Source organism: Trachurus japonicus, chromosome 4 (assembly GCF_045865225.1).
Source record: "Trachurus japonicus isolate A0001 chromosome 4, Traja_1.0".
Taxonomy (NCBI): domain Eukaryota; kingdom Metazoa; phylum Chordata; class Actinopteri; order Carangiformes; family Carangidae; genus Trachurus; species Trachurus japonicus.
Genome location: NC_140910.1, coordinates 18,677,904 through 18,704,114, shown reverse-complemented (window position 1 = coordinate 18,704,114; position 26,211 = coordinate 18,677,904). Strand labels below are relative to the sequence as shown.

The 26,211-nt window shown below is 40.7% G+C and overlaps 1 protein-coding gene across 5 annotated transcripts; it reads left to right on the top strand.

Moving 5' to 3' along the window:
* Positions 1-104: 104 nt before the first annotated feature.
* LOC146988808 (guanine nucleotide-binding protein subunit beta-4) lies at positions 105-26,211 on the top strand. Of its 5 annotated transcripts, none has more exons than XM_085774469.1 (11): positions 105-318; positions 6,371-6,466; positions 14,735-14,943; positions 15,947-15,985; positions 16,292-16,398; positions 18,871-18,934; positions 19,627-19,789; positions 20,770-20,836; positions 21,757-21,958; positions 22,159-22,375; positions 23,718-26,211. In XM_085774469.1, exons 3-11 carry the CDS (start codon positions 14,887-14,889, stop codon positions 23,822-23,824), a joined length of 1,023 nt encoding a protein of 340 aa, XP_085630595.1. In that variant the 5' UTR covers positions 105-318; positions 6,371-6,466; positions 14,735-14,886; the 3' UTR covers positions 23,825-26,211. The 5 variants fall into 5 exon arrangements, with proteins under 5 accessions (XP_085630595.1, XP_085630596.1, XP_085630597.1 ...); XM_085774471.1 differs by having other exon boundaries at positions 206-328; XM_085774470.1 differs by lacking the exon at positions 6,371-6,466 and having other exon boundaries at positions 120-318.

Sequence of the window (26,211 nt, the reverse complement as noted above, 5' to 3'; positions counted from 1 at the left end):
TGTAATTTCTTTAAATACAGTGTTGAAGAAATAAACTCTGTCTCTTTAATAGAAATACTACTCCATCCTCCCATCCTCCATGCCCCCCATATGCTCACTCTCCCACTCAGCAGCTCTCTACCTCATACTCCAGCTCTGCCTCTCTCTCTCTCTCTCTCTCTCTCTCTCTCCATTTACTCCTCCTCCGAGCAGCATCTACACTCACAGCTGAAAGGAAGAACTGAAACCAGAGTGCTCTGCACGACTCATAATCCACGCCATTTAGGACGTATGCAGAAAACGCCCACTTCTTCTGCTACTCATCTGCGCTGGAAAAAGGTAGAAATGGGTAAATTGTTTTTCTAAATGCAGAGTTTTTTGGTCTGAACTGGTGTGTGTAGTGTTCAGTGTTTCCTCATTTGACTGTAATTGTACTGCTAAAGCCAGATTACTAAATGTGTAAGAGTAGGTTTTTAGTAAAAGCACAAAGATGCACAGTCTTGCACTGTTTGCAGTATTAATATTTTATCAAAGCAAAAAGAAGAGCTGTGTTTACTGCACTGTGGTCTGCACTGTGGAGCTTAATCTGACTTGAAACGGAGATGGGTGTGGAGCCCAAATGAACATTTCAGCTCCAGTTTCAGAATGAGGAGAGGAAACACTGGTGACTGTGGTATTTTGGTGAACCCGTTAAACCAAACTGTATACCTGGCATCGAGGGCTGTGTTTGGTTTTCATGCGACAGGGAGGTAACACCTCCGTCTTATCTTCTGTTCTGAACGTGCGGGGCAGCCAAATGTCAAGTCAAAAATAAATGCAACTTGTAATAAATTAATGATAATATGCTATCATAGTGTTGCAGCTGTGATGGAGGGGGGGGGGGGGGGGTAGTTGAAAAAGGTGGCATTAGCACATCAAGGCTGTTCCTCACTTCCTTTAATTTTTTTTTCTCATACATGACTTGTGTGATTCACTTCTTGGGAAACTCAGAGCATGTTAGTTCATGCTTTGTGCTGCTTATTGCACCCCTGTTTTACAGAAGTGTCTGGGATTCCCCTGGACTGAAACACTCTCACTTCTTCTCTTTGTACATTTCCTCTGCAGCTTCTCCCTGAAACACAACTTAAGCTTCAGGCCGCTGTTAATTACTCCGTTTGCATTTTACATGTCACGTCACAGGTGCTTTTATTGGGAGCAGCTTCTAATACCGATGCTTTGACAGGAAACATCTCGATGTTGTGTTTTACGAACACATGGATTACGTATAGTCTTTTTGAGTATCAAATGCTGCCCTCACTACATACACATATGCAAACATGATAGTATTGTTTGTAAATTTGTATCTCTCATTTGATATTGTAACCAGTCATTTAATGTTACCACTAGTTGAGTTTAAGTGTTTCAGAGACAGTTCTCCACCTTTGTTGACAATAAATCCCATTCAGTTACTCTATTTTAAAACATGATATTTTCAAAGAAACAAGCTTAATACATCACGTGTTAGTGTTTCTGTATTAAAGGGTGAGCTTTGATAGTTATAATCATATGTCCCCACTTCTAACCCTGGACTAATGGACACTGTGTCTGTTCTCTATACTCTGTTCTGCTATGTCCTGGTGTATTAATTTGGGAATCAACAGTGTACTTGGCCTTTGCCATCAGCAAACCTGATTCCACACTTGGTGTCCTGCTTGTCGATAGTGTGACTCCAACGCAGCATGAGAGGCATTATCACAGAAACGATGAGGGCTCTTCAGCGAGCTGCCGCTGTGACAGTCTCTCATGGGCCAACAATAGCTCTGAGATTAGACAAGAACCTGACACAGGGACACAGTAAACCACTGGTAGTTAGGCTCCGGACTTAAACCACGACCTGAAGTGATCACTTTATTAGAACTAGTATATGCACGAATGTCACCGTGGATCCTTGACTGACTGATAAAGGATCTGCAGGGGGAGTGCAGGCGGCCAGGCAGTCTGTTTTCAACATACTGTAGAAAAAAAAAGAGGATTTTATTGGAGGGACACATCCACAGAATACTGCAATATGTTTATATCCCTGCACAGGAGTGTGTAGGCTATCCCACCTTAGAAAAAAAAGGACATTTGTTACTGTAAATTCACCTGGAAATGAATCAGAATGTCCCAAGCTTCGAAATGCATCCAATATAGAGATAGTTCATCAGCACCGTTTGACTCGAGATGAATAATTTTGGATGGGCCAGCCAAGCCCAAGCCCAAGCTGTACCAGTCAGCAAGTAAAACCCTGCAAGTGTCAACATCTATTTTCCTCATAACACACACAGAGAGAGAGAGAGAGAGAGAGAGAGCGGAGTGGTAGCAAGCCCAGCAAGGCACGCATATTTTAAGTCACTTTGCACTCTTCAAGAGGGCCCTTTTTTTTCAATAATCCATTATGCATAGCAGCTCTGGCTCTCCCTGGTATTTCTCCTACCTTCTTGACGTCAGTTGCCATTTGTGAGGGTTACCCTGGTAACGGCCAGCCTCCCCGGGAGATGTCTAGTGGATAAGACGGCCCTGATAAAGCCTTTTAAGGTTCTACCGTTGCTACACCTTTTAATTGCCTTTGATACAGTGGAAGTATTACAGGGAGGCCGTCGGGGCGCGTCGCCACATGAGGGCAAAAAAAAAAAAGAAAGAAAAAAAAAAAAAAAGGGGGGACCGTGCGGATAAAAATAGGCATTGAGAAGCTGCTTCAGATTGATGTCCCATTATCTCCACTTGATTTGATCACCCATGTATTGAGCTCATTTTTGAGTAGTCCTGTGAAACTGAATTGGACATGATAGGTCTATTTTTGGCCAGCCTTTTTTTTTTTTTCTCTACTCATGTGTTACACAAAACGCACGCATACACCACCCGCTTTGACAATGTCACATTGTGGCGATGAGATAATAAGGAAATGCAGCTCATCGTAATGCCTCTAAACAAAATGCAGAGGAACAAATATCATCCAAGTTATTATATATTATTATGGTTATGTTAGCCATTAAACCCTAAACTCTCCCTGGCATGCAAACCTCCTCCGTGGACATAACTGATTATTGTAGTACATTCAAATGTGCTATTGAGCAGAGCCTTGTAGTAATTTTGCATTTATGCAAAACATCAGATGGCAAACATTTGGATGAGGAAAACTTGTGCCAACCTGTTGTTAGTTACGGGATAGTTCTGACTGTGTTATTCCTGGTTAGACCCTAAACCACCCTCACATTCAAATGATTTCTTTCAGCTACATGACTGTTACAGCGCTCTGAGCTCCATTACTATTGCAGTGCCCGTGGTGAATTTGCATGCATGCTAATAAAATGTCTCATTGGTGAGCAACAATACAGTTAAAATACTGTACATGAATGATACCTGTTCCATGCTTCCAGAGGGTTATTTATAGCCACAGAAACATGTGTTTCTCTCTTTTATTTTTTCAGACACCAGGCTATTGATGTGCTATTTTTACAGTGTCAATTTGCTCCCTCCCTCCTTTTTGGTTGCCAAGCAATGGGCCAAGGGACCTGATTGGCCAAGGATGGGCTTTTGGACACACTGACTCTCTCAGCTGGCTATTGAATTCAGTCGTTTTGCTCACCAGAGGCAGAGAGCAAACTCCTTATTACGTATTTCTTTTGTAAATTTCCCCCGTACAATCAATGTCTGGTAAACAGGTAGAAAAATATTACAGTAATGAACTGACTTTTAACTAAAATATGACTCAAGGTGAATTATAGCTTCATCGCAGCTGCATGATTTTTTTTTTTTATCTACCTTGGGCAATCATTAATAAATTGGTTGAGCAGTTTCAGACATGACATGGCAGAATGCTTTGGCAGAAAACTTGACCTAGGATTATGTCATCTTTAAAACAAGCTATGACAAAACAGATTGTTCATACCATCATAATGCACACTTAACAATAACAGTGAATCCTTCAGATGTCATGATTACTGTGTGGGTGTAAGGACTTTTTTTTTTTAATCAGTGCTTTGCTCCATTTTTACAATTCCTTTCAGTTGTATCACCGTATTTCTCATTTTAAAAACAATTGTCACTGAACGCATGAATAACACATATTGTTGTATGATTGATGTACTGTAGGCCTTTTATTATTTAAGAATCACCCATTTCCAGGCTGCACAAAAAAAACGTAATCCCAGCTGCACTAATGATATACCAATCACAACATGTCTCTGCTATCATGTTAATCCTAATCCTCGTAATGTATTTAGGGCTAAACTGGTTTGACACACCTAAACTACTGCTGTGTGTGTGTGTGAATTCAGTCAGACTTAATCTGACCCCATGCCACTCCGAAAGGAAACTAAGGGCCGGGCAACTTTCATCTACCCTCCATTGATTATGGCTCGTGCAGAGATATGGAAAAGCCTATCCCATTGCTCCCTTTCATTGGTCCCATTAAAAATTAATTCCGTCCTAATGGAGAAAGATCCTTTTCAATGAGCCAGCCGTGGTGTGGTGGTGGGGTGAGACTTGGCACAGCTGTCTTCTGGCACAATCTACAACCTCTCAGACCTTTTAGTTTGGATTTTGAGAGATTTTTAAACAGTTACTCATTAATCCTCCTCACTAGTCTGTGATGTAGTTGCCGTAAAACAGATTTAACCTGAGTGCGGCAACGGAAATGGAAATATTTCTGTTGTAATTTCCACTGTCTTCATGTCACGTGGTATAGAAGGTTATAAACCTGTGAATACTAAATTTGAGTTTCATATCAATTTATGCTCATTATTTCATTATTTTTTTGGAACAATCAGTTTAAAATCTCGTAAAATAAGGGAAATACCCATCACACTTCAGAATGCCCAGGGTGTCGCCTTAAAATTACTTGCTCAAGACCTTACACTGATCTAAAACAGAGAAGAATTCATCAGATTTTAGAGTCTGGAACCAGAAAATGCTGTTTTATCTTGATTCATTTTCAATCAAATGATTAATCAATTATTGACTTATCATTGCAGCTCTAATGTGTGTGGCTACATTCATACCTGTTGTACCTTTGGGTAATTACAATCTCATAAAAGGCTCCTCAGTGGACAGTCAGTTACCCTTTAATAGCTGCAGCATAACCACATTAGAGCTTATTACCAGACATGGGCTAACTGAAGTATTTTGAACATTGCATACAACAACATAAAACTAAATCTAACTTTACAATATAAAGCTCATGTAAGAACAGCCACAACTGCTAATATTAAGATGATTAAGCAATCTGGCTAGTTAATGGAAAGAAAAATAATCAGCAACACTTTTGATGAATAGCTGAAGGGAATTACACTGTTAAACTGCATAACTCACATTCAGATATACAGCAAGAGGTGACTTCTTATGCTATGGAAAAAGTTAATTATTGGCTGATAACTGACAAAAGATGGGGGAATTGGACTAATCCGGAAAAATCAAAGACAGAAGTTTCTCAACATTTATGAATCTAAACCACCTGAAATTGAGAATTAATTAACACCTCATTGCATTAAATAGTATCTGAATAGTTGTATGCCTTTTGCTTATATTTGCCATACTGTGATATGATATTGCAACAACAACAACAACAACAACAACAACAAAAAACTCCCATAATGTCATATGCTGAGCCCAGCAATAATGTCCCTATCTAGCAGAGAGCTCTACATCTTCTGAGTCCTTATTTGTAAAGCTGTCTGTTAACAAATATTTTTAACACCGCACATTAACTCGTGTGGTTATAAAGTCTGATATAACCACATAATTGCTGATATTCCTTGAGAAAAACTAAGCAATACTGCACTTTCCACGCCTCCTGCTTTAATAATAATAGTACTGCAGTTTCTCGGGCTCTACTGGTTAATTCGGAATAATGGCATTTGAGCAAGTGAAAGAGTAGAGTGACTTAAATCTGGCTTTGCAAACAGAGGTGAAGTCTTTTTGAATCACTACTACCACTACAGGCTGTACAGGTCTAGCGTTTGTTTCCTGTATCCCACTCGGTTCCTTTTTGTTGAGGGGGCTGACGGACGATACCATTCCTGCCCGTGGGTGAAACAACCAATTTTATACATTTCCACCAGATGGAAAAAATACAATTACCACGTGTTTTAAATTACCAACTTATATAAAAAACTAGTTCTGCAAAGTTTAATTTACATTTCAATGACTGATTTATTGGTTATAAAAGAGAAAATATCAACCTACAAACCACCGCGCACCCCCCTCGGCGTAGGGCTGTTGCCATGTTCCCACTTTCATGGGTGTGGTGATTAGCTTGCTTGGTGAAAATTTTTTAGTCAAATCTGACCCGAGTTGCGTTCGTTTCTGACCCTTTAAACCGATTAAATTGGCTTAAAATTAACACGGCTTCCTTTGGGGATTTCTCTCACAGCTGGGGCCATGGTTGTGGCATGAAAACAGATCGGCGTGACTCGTATTGGAAGCACGGACAGAGCCAAAAAAAGAGAGAAAAGAGAGCCAGTTTCAGGTAAGGACGTGTTGGGTTAGTGTAACGTAGTGTTGTCTTGATATTTTTTTTGATAGTTTCCTACTTTGCTCGGTTTGTTTTTGTTTTTCTGTAGCTGAGGGGTTTTTGGATACAGAAATGTCAGTGAGTTTTAAATAAATACCCCCGGTGCTCAGTCTGAGCAGCAGCAGCAGCAGCAGCAGCAGCAGTGTATGTGGCTCTTGACATAACTGTTCACAGCCTACTATTGCCTCAGTGCTGCTGAATGTTTTTTTTTTTTTTTTTTTTTTTTCCTCCTCCAAGCCAAGCAAGCTGCTGAAAATTCACTGCTGCCGTCCAAACGCGGCCTTTTCTTTTTTTTACTGGCTGTCAAATGACTCCCAGGCGGAACTACAGGGCTAAAAAACCAAACCCGTTACTGGCACAGACACATAGTATTCATTTCTTCTTATTTCACACACCAGTTTTTTTTGTTTTTTTTTTCCATTTCATTTGTGATTGCATTGCACGATATCCCGCATAGCCATTTTTCTCCCTTTTCCATTAAATATACATGAACAGTCCGTCCGCCTTCAGTCGAGCGGCAACTGGTTGCGTGACGGCGTCTCGTAAATTTGTTGCTTGTATCATCAGGAATCTCTCTTGATTCACATCAAAAAAACACAAGGACTTTAATGACATTACACTTGCATTCAAAAGTGTGTGTCCATTTATTATGATGAAGCTGATTTCTTCCTGTCTTGGCTGTTGTTGCTGACAGTTACCAATAATATGAGTCAGGATAGGAAAGTAGGTTTAAGAATAATAGGAGGAATGTATGAAGTTCAGTTTATAAAAGTTAATCATGTGGGCCTATGTTATTGATCTCCAACTTATTTGGTGCTGCTTTAGTAGGCCATTGGTTTTGGTCATTGGTGCCCATCAAATTAAAGGGAGGATATGGAATAAGGTGTTTAATTTTAAAAAATATATAAAGTGGGTGTGATGTGTGTCAAAAAAAACATTAGTCAATTAATTGCAACAGGTTGGGGTTCGTCTATTTTGTCATTGTAAACTGAATATTTGTGGATGTGTGGACAAAACAAGACACCTACCAACATATTACACTACATTCAGCTCAGCGAAGATGTTTTAAGAGTCCGTTTACAATGTTGGATAGAAAGAAAACAAAAAATAGTGGGAAAAGTAAGCAGATAACAATGCCTGATAGTTGAATAAAGTTTTATCATCACGATATAGCCTGTTACACTAAATCAATTTGTGGATTGAAAGAAAATTAGTTGGCAGCCATTTTTATAGTCAAATTACTTGTTTAGGTAAATAATAGGACTACAGGGTCCTGTGTGAGGATTTTCTTATGTTGCTGCGATATTGCTATAACTTGAATATGCCATTTCAAATGTTATTATAATTGACCAAAAAGATCATCATAATATAACTGAAAATCACGATAAGGCGCAGGTTTTAAAAGTATGATCATTTTGGATAGAGATGATTATAGAGATGCCAAACCCACTGATATAATTGGGAGGACAAAATAATAGAAACACTTTAATGTGACAGTGTGTGCTGTGTTTTTATTTATATAATACATTTTCTTTTTGATAGCATAATGCTGATAATGTCTTCCAGTTCAACACTGTACTGCATCTCCATGTTGTACATTTAAAAAAATGCTAGTTGTACAGCAGCTGTACATTACCAAACCTACCACACCTTAGCTGAAATACCATGTGGCAACAATAACACCACAGCAACTAGATTCTAGCAGGAAATCTGAAACATGGATCATAGTTTCAGCTCATGTGATCAACTATGTCACTGAGATCTAGTTCTGTCCAGACAGGTCCAGTCTAAAAAAATATATTGTAGATTAAGATTTGATGAGAAATTCTGTGTGACTACATTATGTGTAATTCTGTTTCTGTCTGAAGTAGGTGGGGTTGAACCTGTGACAAACTAGGTCATACAGTCATCACACATTCATTCGCTTGGTTCCTGTTAGTTTAATAATAATTCAAACTCTTTTTTTTTTTTTTTTTTTACTTATATTTGTTATTCACAACACATGAAGGATATCAGATGGACGTTGTTAGTCAAACAGAAGGGAAATATGTCCACTTTCACCTTACTGGAATCTCACCAGGTATTTCCTTCATTCTCTGGATGTTTGAAATAGTCAGTAGGTCACCTGAACAATATGCATGCACCAGGTTGAGCCGCCCTCTCTGCGTGCACCCATTCACTTTTAACACATCAAAAAAAAAAAAAAAATAATAATAATAATAATTGTGAGTGTCTGGCTCATTTTCATTTTGGTCCATCCAGCTCGTACAGGCATTCATTCTTAAAGCCGGCTCTTAAGGTAGAAACAGGTGTACTTTTTTGTTTTTGAAACACGTTACGCATAGGCCTATATCAGACTTGATCATCTTATGGGCAAAACATTTTTTGCACCTTGCAGCACTGATGGTTATCATAATTTAAAGGTGCATTCGGTGGATAAGGAAGCACAGTTAAAGAAAAACACATGAGGAAACCAATGCTGATAGCACTCGTGCCTATAGATCCTAGATATATGGAAATTGACTACATTGTCCTGTTCAAGTTTGTCTAAACCAGAGAAATGGTCAAGTCATCAAAACAGGGAGCAAAATGTCCGTATGTTCATAGCAACGAATGGCATAATGATGGTGAATCTTAAAATCTTATTATCACTCACATAAAGCACCCATATTGGCCATGTTGTAAGAATTTCAGACCTGGCATTTCATAACGTTAATTCCTTAACTTCCTGGCCATTTGATGTTGTCGAGCCCCTGTGGCTATGGGTGCAGCTGCACCGCCTGCACCTCCTGCTGCTCTCTTCACCAGTATTTGTTCATGATTGAGACAGATGTGCCTGCTGACGTTCTACTGTATGTGCCCCAGAGGGAGCAGAAGGTTTCACTGACAAAATAAAACACAAAACATGTCAGTATTTGTGTGTTTAATGATTCCATTCATGATGATATTTGATGTGAATCATCTCCAGTTTTGCCATTTGAAACACCGTAAGTGACTCCTGGATCTAACAAGTTCTCTGGAGCACTTTACTGTCTAGCTGTACATTTCCCGCTCAACACGCACTGACTGAGTCACTGGGGACAATCACTGAATGGACAGTGTCTCCTGTCACAAATATATAATGAGCAAGCTCTATTATGCAAACCTGAGTCCGCAGTGAATTGAGATTGACAATGACTTAACTGTGGGGAAGGTGAAGAATAAGGAGATCTCTCTGGATGTCTCTCTTTCTCACTGTTTGTGTGAGGGTATATAACGTGAAGAGTGAAAGGTTTTCAAGGTTTTACAATTAGTTCGATGATAACCGGTAGCCTGGACTAAAACTTGATAAGCTAATATCACATTGACAGTAGAAGTAATGTAAAACATTGTGTACAATTATCATATAAAAAGTGGTTATAGACAGCAAAGGTTTCAATCAAATATTACTCTTTCTCAATGAACGCAATAATTGTTTGTAAAATGTAAAATGCCCATCGCTAAATCCAAGAGGCCCGAGGTGGGGTCCTCAAATTGTCAAGCAGTCTAAAACCCAAGATATCCAGTTTAATATTGGAAAAAGTTGACCTGCACATAATGACATGTTTAGAAACTAGACGCTTTGCATTTTTCTCCACTATTATTCCCTAATTAATTAATTAATTAATCAACTTAAGGCTACCAACAAACAAACATTATAATGTCAGTCATGACTGATTTTAATTCAGGTTTCAGGGTGGTGCTATAGCTAACTCCTCATATATGAGTGATGAATTATTGAACTAAGGACAGTATACTTTAGATTACCACAGCCATGTGTAATGGACTGTGTATAAGCTGCTCTGGCAGGTTGGACTTTGCCAACGCAGCACAGCCATGAGGTGAGCTGGAGTAGACAGATGTTCTCATACAGAGGTAGGTAGGTGATTAAGGTCCTATATATATGTCTGTTTCTAACTAACTTATGTCCAATAATTATCTGTACACTAGGGATGTCACGATTATGAATTTTCTTGGTACGATTATTGTCAGAGAAATAATCACGGTATTACGATCATCACGATTATTTAAGCAATATATCACGACAGGCCGTCGGGCCGAACAACGCCCCTTAGAGTGGTATAATGAGCATATACCACGGACTGGAGTGATATATTGCTTTTATAAAACGGTTACGAATAAAGGCAATATAAAAGAGGGATACGCAATCAATTTCATGTAGTTTTATTCAACCAGATATACATATTATCCAATAAAATAGCCTCACTGTGAAAAAAATAGTCCCACCTCTCCAAACGTTAGCTCCAAGTAGCTCTGCATCTCGTCTTTTCCTCCGCGTTTTTTCAGGTGAAAGTCACTGCTCAATCCACTCTACCATTGTTAACCCTCCCCGGAGGTGAAAGTTAACCTTAAACATGTGAATTCAACTACTTTAGTCCATTTTTTAACATCGTAAAAACATCAGCTGTCTTTGCTACGGACCGCGACAGTCCATTGTCATGGATACAATGACAACAACTTCCATTCATACCAGTCATACGTGCCTGACGCGGAGTGATAGGCTGCGCTGTGATAAGGCTTTAGAATAGTAGCCGTGGTATATGCTCAATATACCACGGTTAACAACATCAGATTGCGGGATTTCACCTTTACGTTTTATAATATGCATTAATTAATTTCACAACACTATGAATGTGTAAAATCAAATTTAGCCTGTAGTCAAAATATAATTACTCGTGTTTACACAAAATATTTCAAGTATCTATTAATATATGACCAATTCTTAATCCCCAGGGGAAGTGTTTGAATATATACAGGTCATAAATTGTCATCTATACCAAATGTTTGCGTTTATTTTAATCGTTTTTTGTTTTGTTTTGCTTTTTTTTTTAAATTAAAAATGACACACTAACATTTAAATTCCTAACCATTCAGTGATACGTTAGATAAATGGACCAGTATCTGTGCATTTACCCATATTTTTGCGCACATCTGCCAATAATGTTCCAACATCAAATTTTTGTGAAAGTGACGGTATTTAGGAATCCTTACGATCAATTAATTGTGGCGTTTGATACCACGATTAATTGTGAAAACAAGTAATCGTGACATCCCTACTGTACACACATATAGTTTAATGTAGGTGGCAGCTTTTTGGTCCTGTTTCTTGCTGTCTGCTGACTGTATGCAGGTCAGCCAGTTGGATGGGTGGTTTGTTGGTTGGTTCGATGGTTGAGTGGTTAGTTTGTGTCGGTGTAGGGCAGAGCAGGAGCAGTTGTAGTCTCCAACGTCCAGTCTCAGAGACCCAACTGTGGTGGTGCCAAGCAGCACTATCTACTGTAGCTGGCAGCCACATACTAAACAATGGGCGGCTCCAGCACACAGCTCCGCTTTTGTCGCCCCCCCCGATGCTGTGCCATGCTCTGGGCCTGCGTTGGCCTGGGTGCCTGGCTGCATGACTCAAGTCACACAGCTGGAGAAAAGAAACACTCTCACACACACACACACAGGCACTGAGGTTTTGGCTGGTTGTCGATATGTGGTTAAATACTGTAGCAGTTTTGAGTGCAGGGCCGGCCCCTGGCATAAACACTCTATGCGGTTGTTTAGGGCCACAGCCGTTAGGTGGGGGGCCACATGATCAGAAAGGTACCGGGGTTCATTCAAGTCATTTAAACATCCTGAGGTCTGCACGTGCACGCTATGAGCTTTATATGTAATGTGAAGTCAATATTCAGCTTCTTTTATCTCACATTTTAGACATTTGGTGAAAACAGAATGGCAGAATGACAACATTTATGCTCAAAAAGCAATCTTACAAAATTTCATTTTAGACTTGTTTTCTACACTTAGCTATTACCAAAAACAGTTCATTCTCATTCACAAGGGATTTGAAATTTTTCAAAATGCGGACCTCAAATTTCCAGCATTTGGCCTAAATTATTTCTTTATACAGTGTTCTAGGACAAACTGGCCTCAGTGTGCTTACAGCGGAGGTTCTAATATTTAGACATAAAACACTTGAGTATTGTTACATCTGCAAGTATCTTAAAAAGATAAATTTAAGAAAATATGTTAAATTCGAGAAAATGGCCTCAAACCTCAGAGGGCATAAACACGTCTGTATTCAGTTTTAACCAGTGATTTGGTGTTTGCGCTTAGAGTGCAGGGCCACAAACAAAAATCTTGTTTAGGGGGCCACCAAAATCCTAGGGCCGGCCCTGTTTGAGTGCCTTATTTTGGTTTCTAAGTGACTAGTAATAATTCATATTCAAATGTGAGCAGGTCAATCCATGTGGCACTCAGTCATCGCCATAGCGCACCCTTAAAAAAATCAGAGTAATCAATTTTATCCAAACTGATAGAGAGAGAGCCACTTAGGCATCTCGTTTTTCATCATCATCTTCCATCGTACCTGTGTTATTTTCCACCTCATGTCCCTTGTGCGCTCCGTTGTGTTTCACCACGCGAGCCTGAGGCTGAAAAAAAAATCGATTGACAATATTTAGCTTTGTGAGGAAGGTCATTTCAGGTGTTGTGGTAGTCCACAAGGCACTGTGTGTGTGTGTGTGTGTGTGTGTGTGTGTGTGACGTGGCAGGTTTTCAGAGGGATACAGACAGTGCAATGCATCCACCATGGCCAGTCAAAGAGCAGTACCACATCACAGAGTGAGCTGACGCCGCTGAGAGCCTCTCTTCAGGGGGGTTGCGTCAGCCGGAGGAGAGGGTGACGTCACTCCTGGGCAGCTGAAAGCGTTGCAACGTTCACTGTCCCTGATGTCTCGTTTACTGTCAAAGACCTCCTGAGACGAGGGTCCCCAATGAGCCGTCCAACGCATCCTCTCTCTTGTGTCTGAGGAGCAGAAGAGGCACAATGGCCTAAGCCAAGGAAACCGAGGGGGGGGGATCTAAAAGAGCAGCGTCTTGTGCTGACAAATGTGTAGTATATTAAAAGGCAATCATAGCAGCATGAACATCACATTACTGTCTTGGTTAATTATTTGCTATTTGTAAAATGACAGGATTTTCCTTTGTGGTGAGTAAGTAACCGGGCCCTGATGGTTTATAGCCTTTGCAAAAGAAGAAGATGAAGCAGAAGCATCCTCCTCTTTACATTAACATGATTTCCTGTGAAGAGGAAGGGCTGGACTCGGCCTAATTGTTAAATTATAGAAAATGGAACTGAAAATTTAATCTCGGAGGGTTAGGCTTCTGGACAGCAGACAGTAAAACAGTCTAGAAAATGGGTGGGGGGTGCGGTCCAAACATTTCTGAGGAGTGTCTAAGTGCTTTGTGACCCACATTCAGCCTCCCTAAGGTAAAGGTAGTGGCAAGCCACACACACACACACACACACACGCACATGCTGAATCTTACACACATAACTCAGACACACATTCAAATAAATACTGATAGTATGTGTACACTGCAAAAACTCAAAATCTTACCAAGAATATTTGTCTTGTTTCTAGTCAAAACAATCTCATTATACTTAAAATAAGACTCATCACATAAAAAGCAGCTTGTTTTTAGACACTTTTTACTTCTTTCAAGCAGATTTTCACTTGAAATAAGTAGAAAAATCTGACAGTGGGGCAAGTTTTTCTTTCTTATTACAAGCACAAAAAACCTGCTTTCACTGGCAGATTTTTCTACTTATTTCAAGTAAAAATTAGTTTGAAACAAGTGAAAAGATCTAAAAACAAGTTATTTTTTTAGGTGACAAGTCTCATTTTAAATGGAAAGAGATTAGTTTTGACTAGAAACGAGACATTTTGACAAGAAATAAGACAAATATTCTTGGAAAGATTTTGAGTTTTTGCAGTGTACACTCACAGAAGGATACATGCACATATTCTCTCTTTGTCGTTAGGCATTTAGTCTAATGAACTACACTAGTACTCCACCACCGCAGCAGAAAACCCACAAACACACGTATGTTCAGGGCTCTTTGGGCTGGTGAGAGCAAACAGAGCAGTGCAACAACACAAAAGGCTGATTGAGTCAGGAAAGGTCACAGCCTAGCTCAGATGGCCTTTTGAACCAGACTGGGGGTGTTTGAAGAGCCAGGCCACCCTCCAGGCCCCCACCCAGCCCCACCCTTCCCCAGTCTTTGCATCACCCTCTTCTTTGGTTTGAACCCAAACAGGATACCTATGTTTGTCTGGTGGAAGTGTTCCTATCTTTCATTCTCCGTCCGTCCGCCCCCTGAACTTATAGTATTTCTGTCTCTCTGTCTTGCAGGTGTCAGCTGGTAACGTGCGTGTGGGTGGGTGTGCGAGTGTGTGAGTGAGTGTGTGTGTGTGTGTGTGCGTGCGTGTGTGTTGGCACGTGTGCTTTCCCAGTCCAGTCAGTATTTGGAGCAGAGCGTGGCCTGAACACATCACAGAGGGACAATGAGCGAGCTGGAACAGTTGCGGCAGGAAGCCGAGCAACTACGCAATCAAATCCGGGTACGGCAACGTTGTGTGTGTGTGTGTGTGCATGGGTTTGTTTACGTTGACGTGTGTCTGTTTGTGTGTGTTGTACACGAGTGTGTCCATCACACGTGTGCCACTGTCTGTTCACTGCAAGCTGTGACTCACACGGTTTCAGATGAGACAGTGACGCACTCGGCATGTAAGTTGTCAATCAGCCACCTCCAGTCTTGTGCAGGAATTGGGTTCTAGGAATGGATCTATAAATGTCAGCTGCTGCTGTGTGATTATTCTGCGCTCACTGAGATACTCAGTCTCTGAGACTGGTGACTTGTGGGACATTTTTAGACAGTTTTTAAAGGGATAGTAGCATTTTTTTATAGTGGGGTTGTATGATCTACAAATAGCCCCTAAGTACTTTAATTGCAGTAGAAGACTCTCTGCACTCCTCCCGTTAGCAACGCCAGCCCATAGCCCTGCCCACAGATTTACAACATACAGTGTTGTGAATGGACCCAAAGAAACGGCCTATTTTTGTGGCCTAAAAGAGGTTTTACCTGAAAAAAAAATACACAGTTCCATTGTTCGCTATAATATAATTTTTTCCAGCCCCTCAAAGTGCAGGAAAAACACAGTTTTTATTTGGACCTAACCAACTGCTGATCGGCGGGCGCTAACCCTGGGCCGGAGGGATACGTGAGTTGGTTAGATCCATTCGGTCCATTCACAACAATGTATGTTGTAAATCTCTGGGCAGGGCTATGGGCTGGCGTTGCTAACAGGAGGAGTGCAGAGAGTCTTCTACTGCAATTAAAGTACTTAGGGGCTATTTGTAGATCATACAACCCCACTTTAAAAAAAAATGCTACTATCCCTTTAAAGTAGATTTTCTCATTTCTTTTTTGGTTTGTATTTTTCCTTCATTTTGTATCTAGTATAGTAATCATGTGGTATGCAATAAGATATGCACTGAATGAGTTAGCTGAAATGTGTTCCTGGTCAGAAAGCATGATTATCAAGCTTTCTGTTTTTGTTTCAGGATGCCAGGAAAGCCTGCAGTGACTCCACTCTGTCACAGGTAAGACACTTCCTCTTCACAATCATATCACTAAGTCAATAATTAAAGGTTTTACTTCCTGTGCCAAGATTTTTTTATGACAGCAAGTTGTTGTAAATGGCCATAACCAGGAGAACGGACGCTCATTTTTATAGAATAAAAATAATTTCTAATGTATTTATATGTAGTTATTATACAGCTGTCTAACCTCTGCATTATCCATCACTGTTAATTTCTTGAATGGCCTATTTATGCAGTCTCAGGCAGCTGCAAGTGCTCAGTGATACGTGTGTTGCCACTGATGCCTCTCCTCTTGTGTTTTGGTAGATCACAGCTGGTCTGGACTCAGTGGGCCGGATACAGATGCGGACACGACGCACTCTCAGGGGCCACCTGGCCAAGATCTATGCAATGCACTGGGGAAGCGACTCCAGGTAGTGTACTTACTCTACCAACAACCACAATTATAAACTTCAAGCAGGATATGAAAGTTTTATTTTGTTATTGCTCATTCAAATTGGCAAATAATAGATGAGGTATACTTTGAGATAATATTCAGTTTTCTCTCTCGTATCTAGAAAGAGTTGGAAGGCCTAAAGTGAAGTGACTACTGTAGTTTTACACACTCTGACCCTGTTTTCCTTTCTTTATAATAATTTCTTCAAAGCTGTATCTTTAGAACAGGTTTGCTTTTTTCTTGTGCTAGCTCTGTGATGTTTGCTACCACTTTAGGTCACATACATATACTCAGTTGTCCATTCAAGAAAAGTCTTTGTTTTTTATGCCATTTATGGGGTTGACAGTCAAGGCTGAGCATTATGATTCCAGGTTGTCCGTCTGTTTGTCCCATTCACATTGACACCTTGAGGGTATTTCTTTGAATTTGGCAGAAAAGTTAATTTTGAGGACGAACTGATCGTCATCATCACCACAATTTGCCCCATTTCTTCTCCAGTTTAATGAGAATTGTTCTTTCGGGCATTGATGGTCCTTTTTTTCTCCTGATCTAGTTTTAATTCCCGATGCAACCGGCCAGTTTGTTGAATTTCTAGACCACCAGCCACCCCGTGACGACTGTTAACACTACAAATATCAACTATCAAGAAGTATGCCAGAGCACTTTATTGGCCTGGCATACTTCTCCTTCTTCAGGTCTGCAGGTTTGCATTCCAGCGTTAGAGCAGGAATTTAACAGCGGAGATTTGACATTGCCTGGTGTTAGCCCAACCTCTGTCCCCAGAATTTACATTATTAGTTATACAAGAACCACTATCAAGTCAATGCTGCTACAAATGAGCTACAAATGAGCTATCTGTATCTGGGCTGTACAGTAAAGCACCACTAAAGTTACAGCAGCTCTCGGTGCAAATATGCAGCTGAACGATAAATAATGATCTAGGAGTTTACAACTGGTGTTGTATCGCGGGTGTTTTCTCTCTCTGTTTAATATGTCTGTGTTACTCTTTTTCTTTGTTCATCTGTTTCTCAATGCAATACACTGGGGCAGTGACGGCAGTCCCAGGTGTGGGGCTATACTACTACTAGTACCACTACTACCTCTACTACTACTATTATTCCACTACTACCTCTACTACTATTACTATTCTACTAATATGACTAATATCACCATAAATGATTGTCACTACTGCCACCTCCACTACTACTGAACATGCTAGCACTACTACACTATGAGCACAGTAACAATATTCACTCGGCACAGAGACGGGCAGCCACCACAGCTGATTTAATATTATATTTTTTCTTAAAGATGCAGTTTGTAAGAGCAAAAACTTTGACAGGTTCCCAAGTGTTATGATGGTTCAAATGTAATCACTGTGTAAAAGAGCTCTGTGTCCACATTGGTCAACATCTGTGGGTGCACACAGTGAGTTGTCACCAAATGTAATCTTATAAACTGCCTTTTTAAGTGTTTGCTTCAAGTATGAGCACTGATGCATTAGTCACTGTGTGTAGTTCCCCCTCAGTGTGCATGCAGTCGACTAATTTTGTGGAAAAAAAACAAATTTGAAGACGATGTAGCTGAAGTAGAACTTTTAGAAGACATCAATCACTTCACACTTCTGTCCTTTCTAATTAGTCGTCACCATGTCTTTCATTACATAGCTTAACATTGGTATTACTTCTAGCTAAATCAGAAAATGTTCAATCCAGATCACCCTGTAAAGTGTGTGTGTGTTGGTGTGAATGTGCATCTGCGTGTGTGTGTGTGTGTGTGCCTAGCACCCTCTGGGTGAACCTGCAGGACGCCACTGTTTATTTTGTATACAGTTACTGACATTTGAGCTTGATGACTCTCCTCTTGATTGTAGTGTAGCACCATCAAACTACTTCCTGTCCCTGGAGAGGTAAAAACACACAGTCAGGACGGGAGCGAGGGGTTCCAGCTGTTTCTGCATCTGCACCACCTTCAACTCTCCCTCTGCTCTTCCTCTAAATTCTTCATCATCGTCTGCCTTTTCTCTCCTTGCTGTCCCTTTCTCGCTGCCCCACCTCGGCTTGTTTCTAGTCCTTTCCCAACTACTCAGGCTTCCACCTCCCACCCGACAGCAGGGACTTTTACATAAGCAGCAGCATAATGAATATTACATGGAGTGGGACATTAGAAGTGGCTTCTCTGGACGAGGAGACTTTCACCAGGAGAGAGGGGGAAAGAGGGAAGATGGAGGGGAATGAGTGGAGGGAGGGGAGAGGAGTAGGGAGCTCACCGAGGAGTCGAATGCTTTTTGACACAGCACCTTGTAGTCATTCAGACAGTGTAGCACAGTTGTCTGTAATGTGGCTGGCTCTCATTGCTTGTAATGAACCAGGTGCATGTCCCTTAGATTGTGTGGGTTCTCCAGCCGATGAGCCTACTTTCATGCTGCTGTTCTTTGACTTGTTTCCAGGTTACTTGTCAGTGCCTCACAAGATGGCAAGCTAATCATTTGGGACAGCTACACAACAAATAAGGTGAGACCACTGACAATCAACAGCTGAATGTATAAAATGTGTAGTTAAGCAAGGCAAGGCAAGGCATCTTTATTTATATAGCGCATTTCATACCAAGGCAACTCAATGTGCTTTACATAAAGACAATACATTAAAAAAAAGAAGCATAAGACAGAATAAAAACAAGCAAAACACTAAAAACAGAGTTAAAAGCAAGAGCAAATAAAAGTAAAATAAAAGAATGTATGAATTAAGAGATTAGATCATCAAGTGAGACTATGTTTTTTTTTTTATCCTGTTGACATTATCACTCCCTGCAATGTACAATGACAAATTAGATCATGAAGTATAGAAAACTGTCGGTCTCTTTTGCAAAAGGAAGGTATAGATATAACTTTCCTACTTTGCCTGCCTGTGGAGAAAATTAGGGTAGGGTAGTTTTTAGGGTAGTTTCAAAAGCCACCCGAGGTAACTGATTGTGTATATAGAGAATCTGTTTCATGTCTGGGTTTCAAAACACCAGGGATATCAGTCGGGCTTATTGCACAGAAACAAACTAAACGAGAATTAAAAAGCACTATACAGCGATTTGGACTGAAACCCAGTAGCTGACATCAGCCGGATAACCTTTAACCTCAATTAGCCTTATAGCTCAACGTCGTTTGTGTGGCTGTATTTAATAAAAAGATGTCTCTGACTTTCCTTGACCTCAGATGCATGCCATTCCCCTGCGCTCTTCCTGGGTGATGACGTGCGCCTACGCCCCCTCTGGGAACTATGTGGCCTGCGGAGGCCTGGACAACATCTGCTCCATATACAGCCTGAAGACCCGTGAAGGCAATGTACGCGTCACCCGAGAGCTACCTGGACACACAGGTAAGAAGAAGGCCAGCCACAGTTTAAGAAAAGGGAAACTCTTTAACTTGTGTTGATCTAATTTGCTTTCATAGAGTCTGCGCTTGTAATACACATTAAAGAATAATAAACATGTCAATTTTGTTGCTTCATGTAAAGAGTGACAAATTATCTGATACTTAACTATAGTGACTGTATATTGTAATTATAGCATGACCTCAGGACAAGCCCTCCATCATGCTGGATTGATCCATTACTGTACCTTCAATCAGTTTTAGATTGCTGATGTTATGTATGAATTAAGAGATTAGGTCATCAAGTGAGACTATGGATTTTTTTTTTATCCTGTTGGCATTATCACTCCCTGCAATGTACAATGACAAATGAGATCATGAAGTATAGAAAACTGTCAGTCTCTTTTGCAAAAGGAAGGTATAGATATAACTTTCCTACTTTGCCAGCCTGTGGAGAAAATACAATTTTTTTATTCATATTTTCAGGATCAGGTACAGCACCATGCTAATGCAAATCTAGAGTCTATACTTTGTCTAATTCCCTATGATAAGTTTTCTTTTATTATTATCATTTGTATATATTTCTGATTGTTCATTTGTATGTTTTGCTTTCTTTTTTGTATGACATTATATTTCATTTTTAACTATAGGTGGAGGCATCTAATAAGCTCTTTGAGTTTTTGCCTCTTCCAGTTCTGTAAATGATCAAATTGTTCCTTCTGCTTGTGTATTTTTAACTATACAAAATAAATCTAAATCTGAATCCACTTCCTTGTAGGTGGAAGTCAGTTTTCTATCCCAGTGGGGCTTTTTTTGGGGCCACTATTAAACCAATATTTTGAAAATACCGGCCCAACTTATCTTTCTTTGAGTGGACATAACAACTTGTCTTCTCGCCTGCTGGCACAACAGTGAAATCCCCAAGAGGTACTGTCAAAGTGGGGTAGAGAGCTCCTTATCTGATGTTGAGCATCTGTTTATCTGCAGGTTATTTGTCTTGCTGTCGTTTCCTGGATGACAACCAGATCCTGACCAGCTCTGGAGACACCACCTGGTGAGCCAACAACTCTTTCTTTCTTTTAACTTAAGAGATCTAGGCGGTTTACATGGTGGAACATATTCCATTCATATTGTTGTTTCCATGTTACACAGTAAATTGAAAATGCTCCTCCACATTATACACAAATTACCAGGAGTTTCCTCCTCAATATCCTCATTCTCTATATTTCTAGAGTGGGCAGTAGATGCACACACACAGCAACTAACAAGTGAATATGTGAGGGTATTGTCTCATTTGTGTTAAAGCAGAAGTAAGCGATCCGGTCGTTTTGGCTAATGCTGCGTTCCAGGCAGGCTTTTGAAACCGTAAGTTACAGCTTCAAGTCACGACTTACGACTTTGTAGCGTTCCAGGCAACCCACTCGTGTCTTTCTGACCTGTTTTACCTGTGAAAGTCACTATAACGGCCACTCGTAACTTCCGACCCGTGAACTCGTACCAGATCGAACTGGTACGACTTCACAGGTCGGAAAAACACAAGTTACGAGTTGCCCTGAACACGCCATAACTTCTTGTCAGCCGACGGAGTTAGCAGCCCCCGCCCTCGTCATGGATCTATTGGTCCTCGTCCCTACGTCACCACATTCAGGCGCATCCCTTGGCTGCACACACAGCCCTTCATGCCGTTCTCTCTCCTCATTGGATAAAACTTGTAGGATACGAGAAAAGTTTTCTCCTCGGCTCAGAGCAGAGCAGAGGGACTGAGAGACCCGTGTTTCGGTCCAAACACTCTATGTAAGTGATTGCTGTCGGAAGATGTAACTATTTAAGACTTATATTAACACAAAGATATCGCTTACTTCTGCTTTAATTCTATGTTAATGTGGCAGCTTATGTAGAAACAGTTACACTGTGTACTTCCCATCTGTGGACACGTTCATTACTCATTCAGAAACAAAACTTTCTCCCTTGCAGTGCATTATGGGACATAGAGACAGGCCAGCAGGCCACCAGCTTCACTGGCCACACAGGCGATGTGATGAGTTTGTCTCTAAGCCCCGACTACAAGACCTTTGTGTCAGGAGCCTGTGATGCCACCTCCAAGCTGTGGGACATCCGTGATGGCATGTGCAGGCAATCCTTCACTGGCCACGTGTCCGACATCAACGCCGTCACTGTGAGTACTGGATTTAAAGCTGCAAAACCATGCAGAAAGGTGGATTAGGACCGAACATCGCTCTATGCTGTATGAGAACTTTTTAAAGTATACTTTAAACGTGCTTCATTTCTCAAGGGAATCACTTCCTTACCTCAAAAATACAATGCAGCAATTTAACAGCACTTTCCTTCTGCTTAATTTAAATTTCCCTCCTGCAGTTTTTCCCCAATGGGAATGCCTTTGGCACAGGCTCAGATGACGCCACCTGCAGGCTGTTTGACCTGCGTGCTGACCAGGAGCTGATGATGTACAGCCATGACAACATCATCTGCGGCATCACGTCTGTGGCTTTCTCCAAGAGCGGCCGCCTGCTCCTGGCCGGCTACGATGACTTCAACTGTAACGTCTGGGACACTCTGAAAGGAGAACGCGCAGGTAAGAGATGTCTCGAGTCCAGCGTTGGATTTTAAAATTTTATGTGACAGGATATGAGGAGACTTTTGACTTAAAGCGGAAGTAAGCGATTCGGTCGTTTTGGCTAATGCTGCGTTCCAGGCAGGCTTTTGAAACCGTAAATTACAGCTTCAAGTCACGACTTACGACTTTGTAGCGTTCCAGGCAACCCACTCGTGTTTTTCCGACCTGTTTTACCTGTGAAAGTCACTATAACGGCCACTCGTAACTTCCGACCCGTGAACGCGCACCAGATCGAACTGGTACGACTTCACAGGTCGGAAAAACACGAGTTACGGGCTGCCTTGAACGCACCATAACTTCTTGTCAGCCGACGGAGTTAGCAGCCCCCGCCCTCGTCATGGATCTATTGGTCCTCGTCCCTACGTCACCACATTCAGGCGCATCCCTTGGCTGCACACACAGCCCTTCATGCCGTTCTCTCTCCTCATTGGATAAAACTTGTAGGATACGAGAAATGTTTTCTCCTCGGCTCAGAGCAGAGCAGAGGGACTGACAGACCCGTGTTTCAGACCAAACACTCTATGTAAGTGATTGCTGTCGGAAGATATAACTATTTAAGACTTATATTAAAGCAGAAGTAAGTGATATATTTGTGTTAATATAAGTCTTAAATAGTTATATCTTCCGACAGCAATCACTTACATAGAGTGTTTGGTCTGAATCACGGGTCTGTCAGTCACTCTGCTCTGCTCTGAGCCGAGGAGAAAACATTTATCGTATCCTACAGTTTTTATCCAATGAGGAGAGAGAACGGCATGCAGGGCTGTGTGTGCAGCCAAGGGATGCCGTGAATGTGGTGACGTAGGGATGAGGACTGTTATGGTGCGTTCAAGGAAACTCGTAACTCCTGTTTTGCCGACCTGTGAAGTTGTATCAGTTCGATCTGGTACGAGTTCACAGGTCGGAAGTTACGAGTGGCCGGTATAGTGACTTTCACAGGTAAAACAGGTCGGAAAAACACGAGTGGGTTGCCTGGAACGCTACAAAGACGTAAGTTGTGACTTGAAGCTGTAATTTACAATTTCAAAAGCCTGCCTGGAACGCAGCATTAGCGAAAACGACCGGATCGCTTACTTCTGCTTTAACACAAAAATATCGCTTACTTCTGCTTTAAAGAAGAATTTAGCTTATGTTAATAACTGAACTATATCTAGTGTTATTTTTAAATTAATTGGAAGCAACTGGCTCTAAACATTTTTTGATTTGAGAAACTAGAATTGGCAAATGTCCTTGAAACATCTTTTTTTATTTATTCATTGTGATATCGAGTATAAGTATTTTTTCTCGACCCCTCCCCTAGGTGTGCTAGCAGGCCACGACAACAGAGTGAGCTGTTTAGGGGTGACAGAAGATGGCATGGCCGTGGCCACAGGCTCCTGGGACAGTTTTCTCCGAATCTGGAACTAAAACAAACCTCTACCGTGCCGTACTCAATCACTGCCCGCCAACTTCCTCCCCGCAACCCCCATCCGACATATCCCAACTCATCTGCTGGGCTGGACCTGAGGGGTGCACACTGTGTCAGCCGAAATCCACCCTAATTCACCCCACAGTTTTCCCCCTCTGCTGGCAACCCGCCCACCTGTGAGACAGTATCGACTCTTTCTACCTTTCCGAGTGACGTTTTTTCTCACCCAGCCATACACAGCAACATAAATAAGAACCTTTCAGTAGAGTTTGACCAATCGAAAATAAAATAAAATAAGCGTTATGAAAAACTGAAGGAAAAAAATACAAAATTTCACCCCTCTAGGGGGCGGTACAGAGCATCTGTTACCATGACTTAACAACAAATGCGATGACGTTGGTGTGTAATATGTAAATGTATATATAAAGACGGTATATATGTATAGCATTATGTGTGTATATATGCATCATATATGCATATATAATGTGTATGTATATATTTTTGTAGTTTATTTCCCACCCTTGGCTTTTTTTTAAATATAATTTGGGGGTTTTTATGTTTTATTTCAAATGTACATATTGACATTATTTCACAACATAATGCCAGAAACATTTATTTTGTCGTGTGTGAGTGTCAGACAATTAAGACGCAACAAAGTATCATAGTTTAGCCTAAAAGTTTCTAATTTTCTAAAATTTCTGGTATTTGCGGACTCAGTCAAGCTTAACTCATCCGGCAACAAAAAAGAGGAAATGAGTAAACAAAGCAATTCTTCAAAATTAGAAATTGGCTTAACTCGCTTTCTTCATTTATATGTATGTATTATGGTACAGGCAATGGGCATAACTCATGTATCTTGAACCTCTAGATGTTGCGTTGAATGATGCCTGTGATTGTATTTTTATTTTTTATTTTTTTTAACAACACAAACCCTATAGCATTCCTCACCACAGTCTTTTATTTTGGAAATGAAGCTGTCACACTGCTGTGGCTGCAATTAGAAAAAAAGAAGCGTAAAACCAACAACCAAGCCGTGATTTTTTGTTTTCACTCTGAATTCAGCTTTAGCTCCAAAGTAGCAACCAGTGAATTTTAGGCTAAGATAGAGAACTTTGATTTCATTGGAGGTCCGACTGCTTTGGCCTTTGATTCAAGTGGATTGTGATTTCAAATGAGCAGATGTTGGATATCTGAAGACCACAGCCATCCCATGCAAATCAACAGCTGTGTGAAATGATTATTAATAACCCAAGAATGGTCCTAAACAGACATCTTTTTTGCATCTGGATAGTCCTGTTTTCCTGTGGCCTAGAAGAGAATCTACATGTTTCCTTGAAGTTGAGATGAGCGTCTCAGAGTTGCCCATACAAATGACACTGAGGGAGAGGAGAGAAGGGCATTTTGAAGATGCAGAAGCTGTCTGTGAAGCCTGTAATGGCAGCGAAGCCTGTATGGACCAACAGGAGAGTGGTCAATCGCTATGTGAGGAGTGTAAAGGACCATAAAGGACAGCGGTGACTCTTGTCAGTGGCCTCTGAGGACTCGAGAAAAGACGAGGAGAGAGAAAGATGTCTATCAGAGCTTGCCATGTCATTTTTCTTTTTCTCTTTTTTTTTCTTTCTAAATGAAGGATGAATGAGTCCTTTTTTGTCATCCATGAGGTGTGAACTGAGTGTCTGCATGGGACTGACATCATGTTAGCGACTCCAAAATCACACCAGTGCCACCACAAGCCTGTAAAAAAAAAAAAAAAAGGAAAAAAAAACACAAACAAAAAAGATTTTTTTTAAAGGGTTTAACACTCTCAGCGATTAATTTTTTCCTCACCAAAAACATGTTATGAACTGTTAGATATTGCTAGTGAAGAAACTACACTTGGTAGACAGAAATGTACATTTAGTAGAGAGCTAGAAATGCACTCACAAACTGTAATACAAATGTAAACCATGGAGCACGTGACTTATTTACCCATAGAGGTAGTATCTCAGATTTTGAGTTTTTTCTCATCACACATCTTCCATTATTTTGGTTCCTCAAAAGGCCTCATTTTTAAAAACCTAAAACACATAACGTGTGTGAGTTGGACCTATCCATCAGCTGTCTCAGGTGCCTATCTCTAATACAGAAACATTTGACCCACACGGGCTGGATGAAGGAGATGTGGTACTTTTGTGTCTCCATTCTGCCTTATGATACCATTCACAATAGAAGGTAATACTAGCATCGACAACAGTAATGTTTTCCTCTTACTATTACTTTTTACACACTGATCAATAAGAAATATTGCTATTTTTTCTTTTCCCAATAGAAGCACATTCTGATACTAGTGAACACTAAAAAAGCATGCTTACAGTACAGTAAACCACCATGACCACATGCAGCTCCA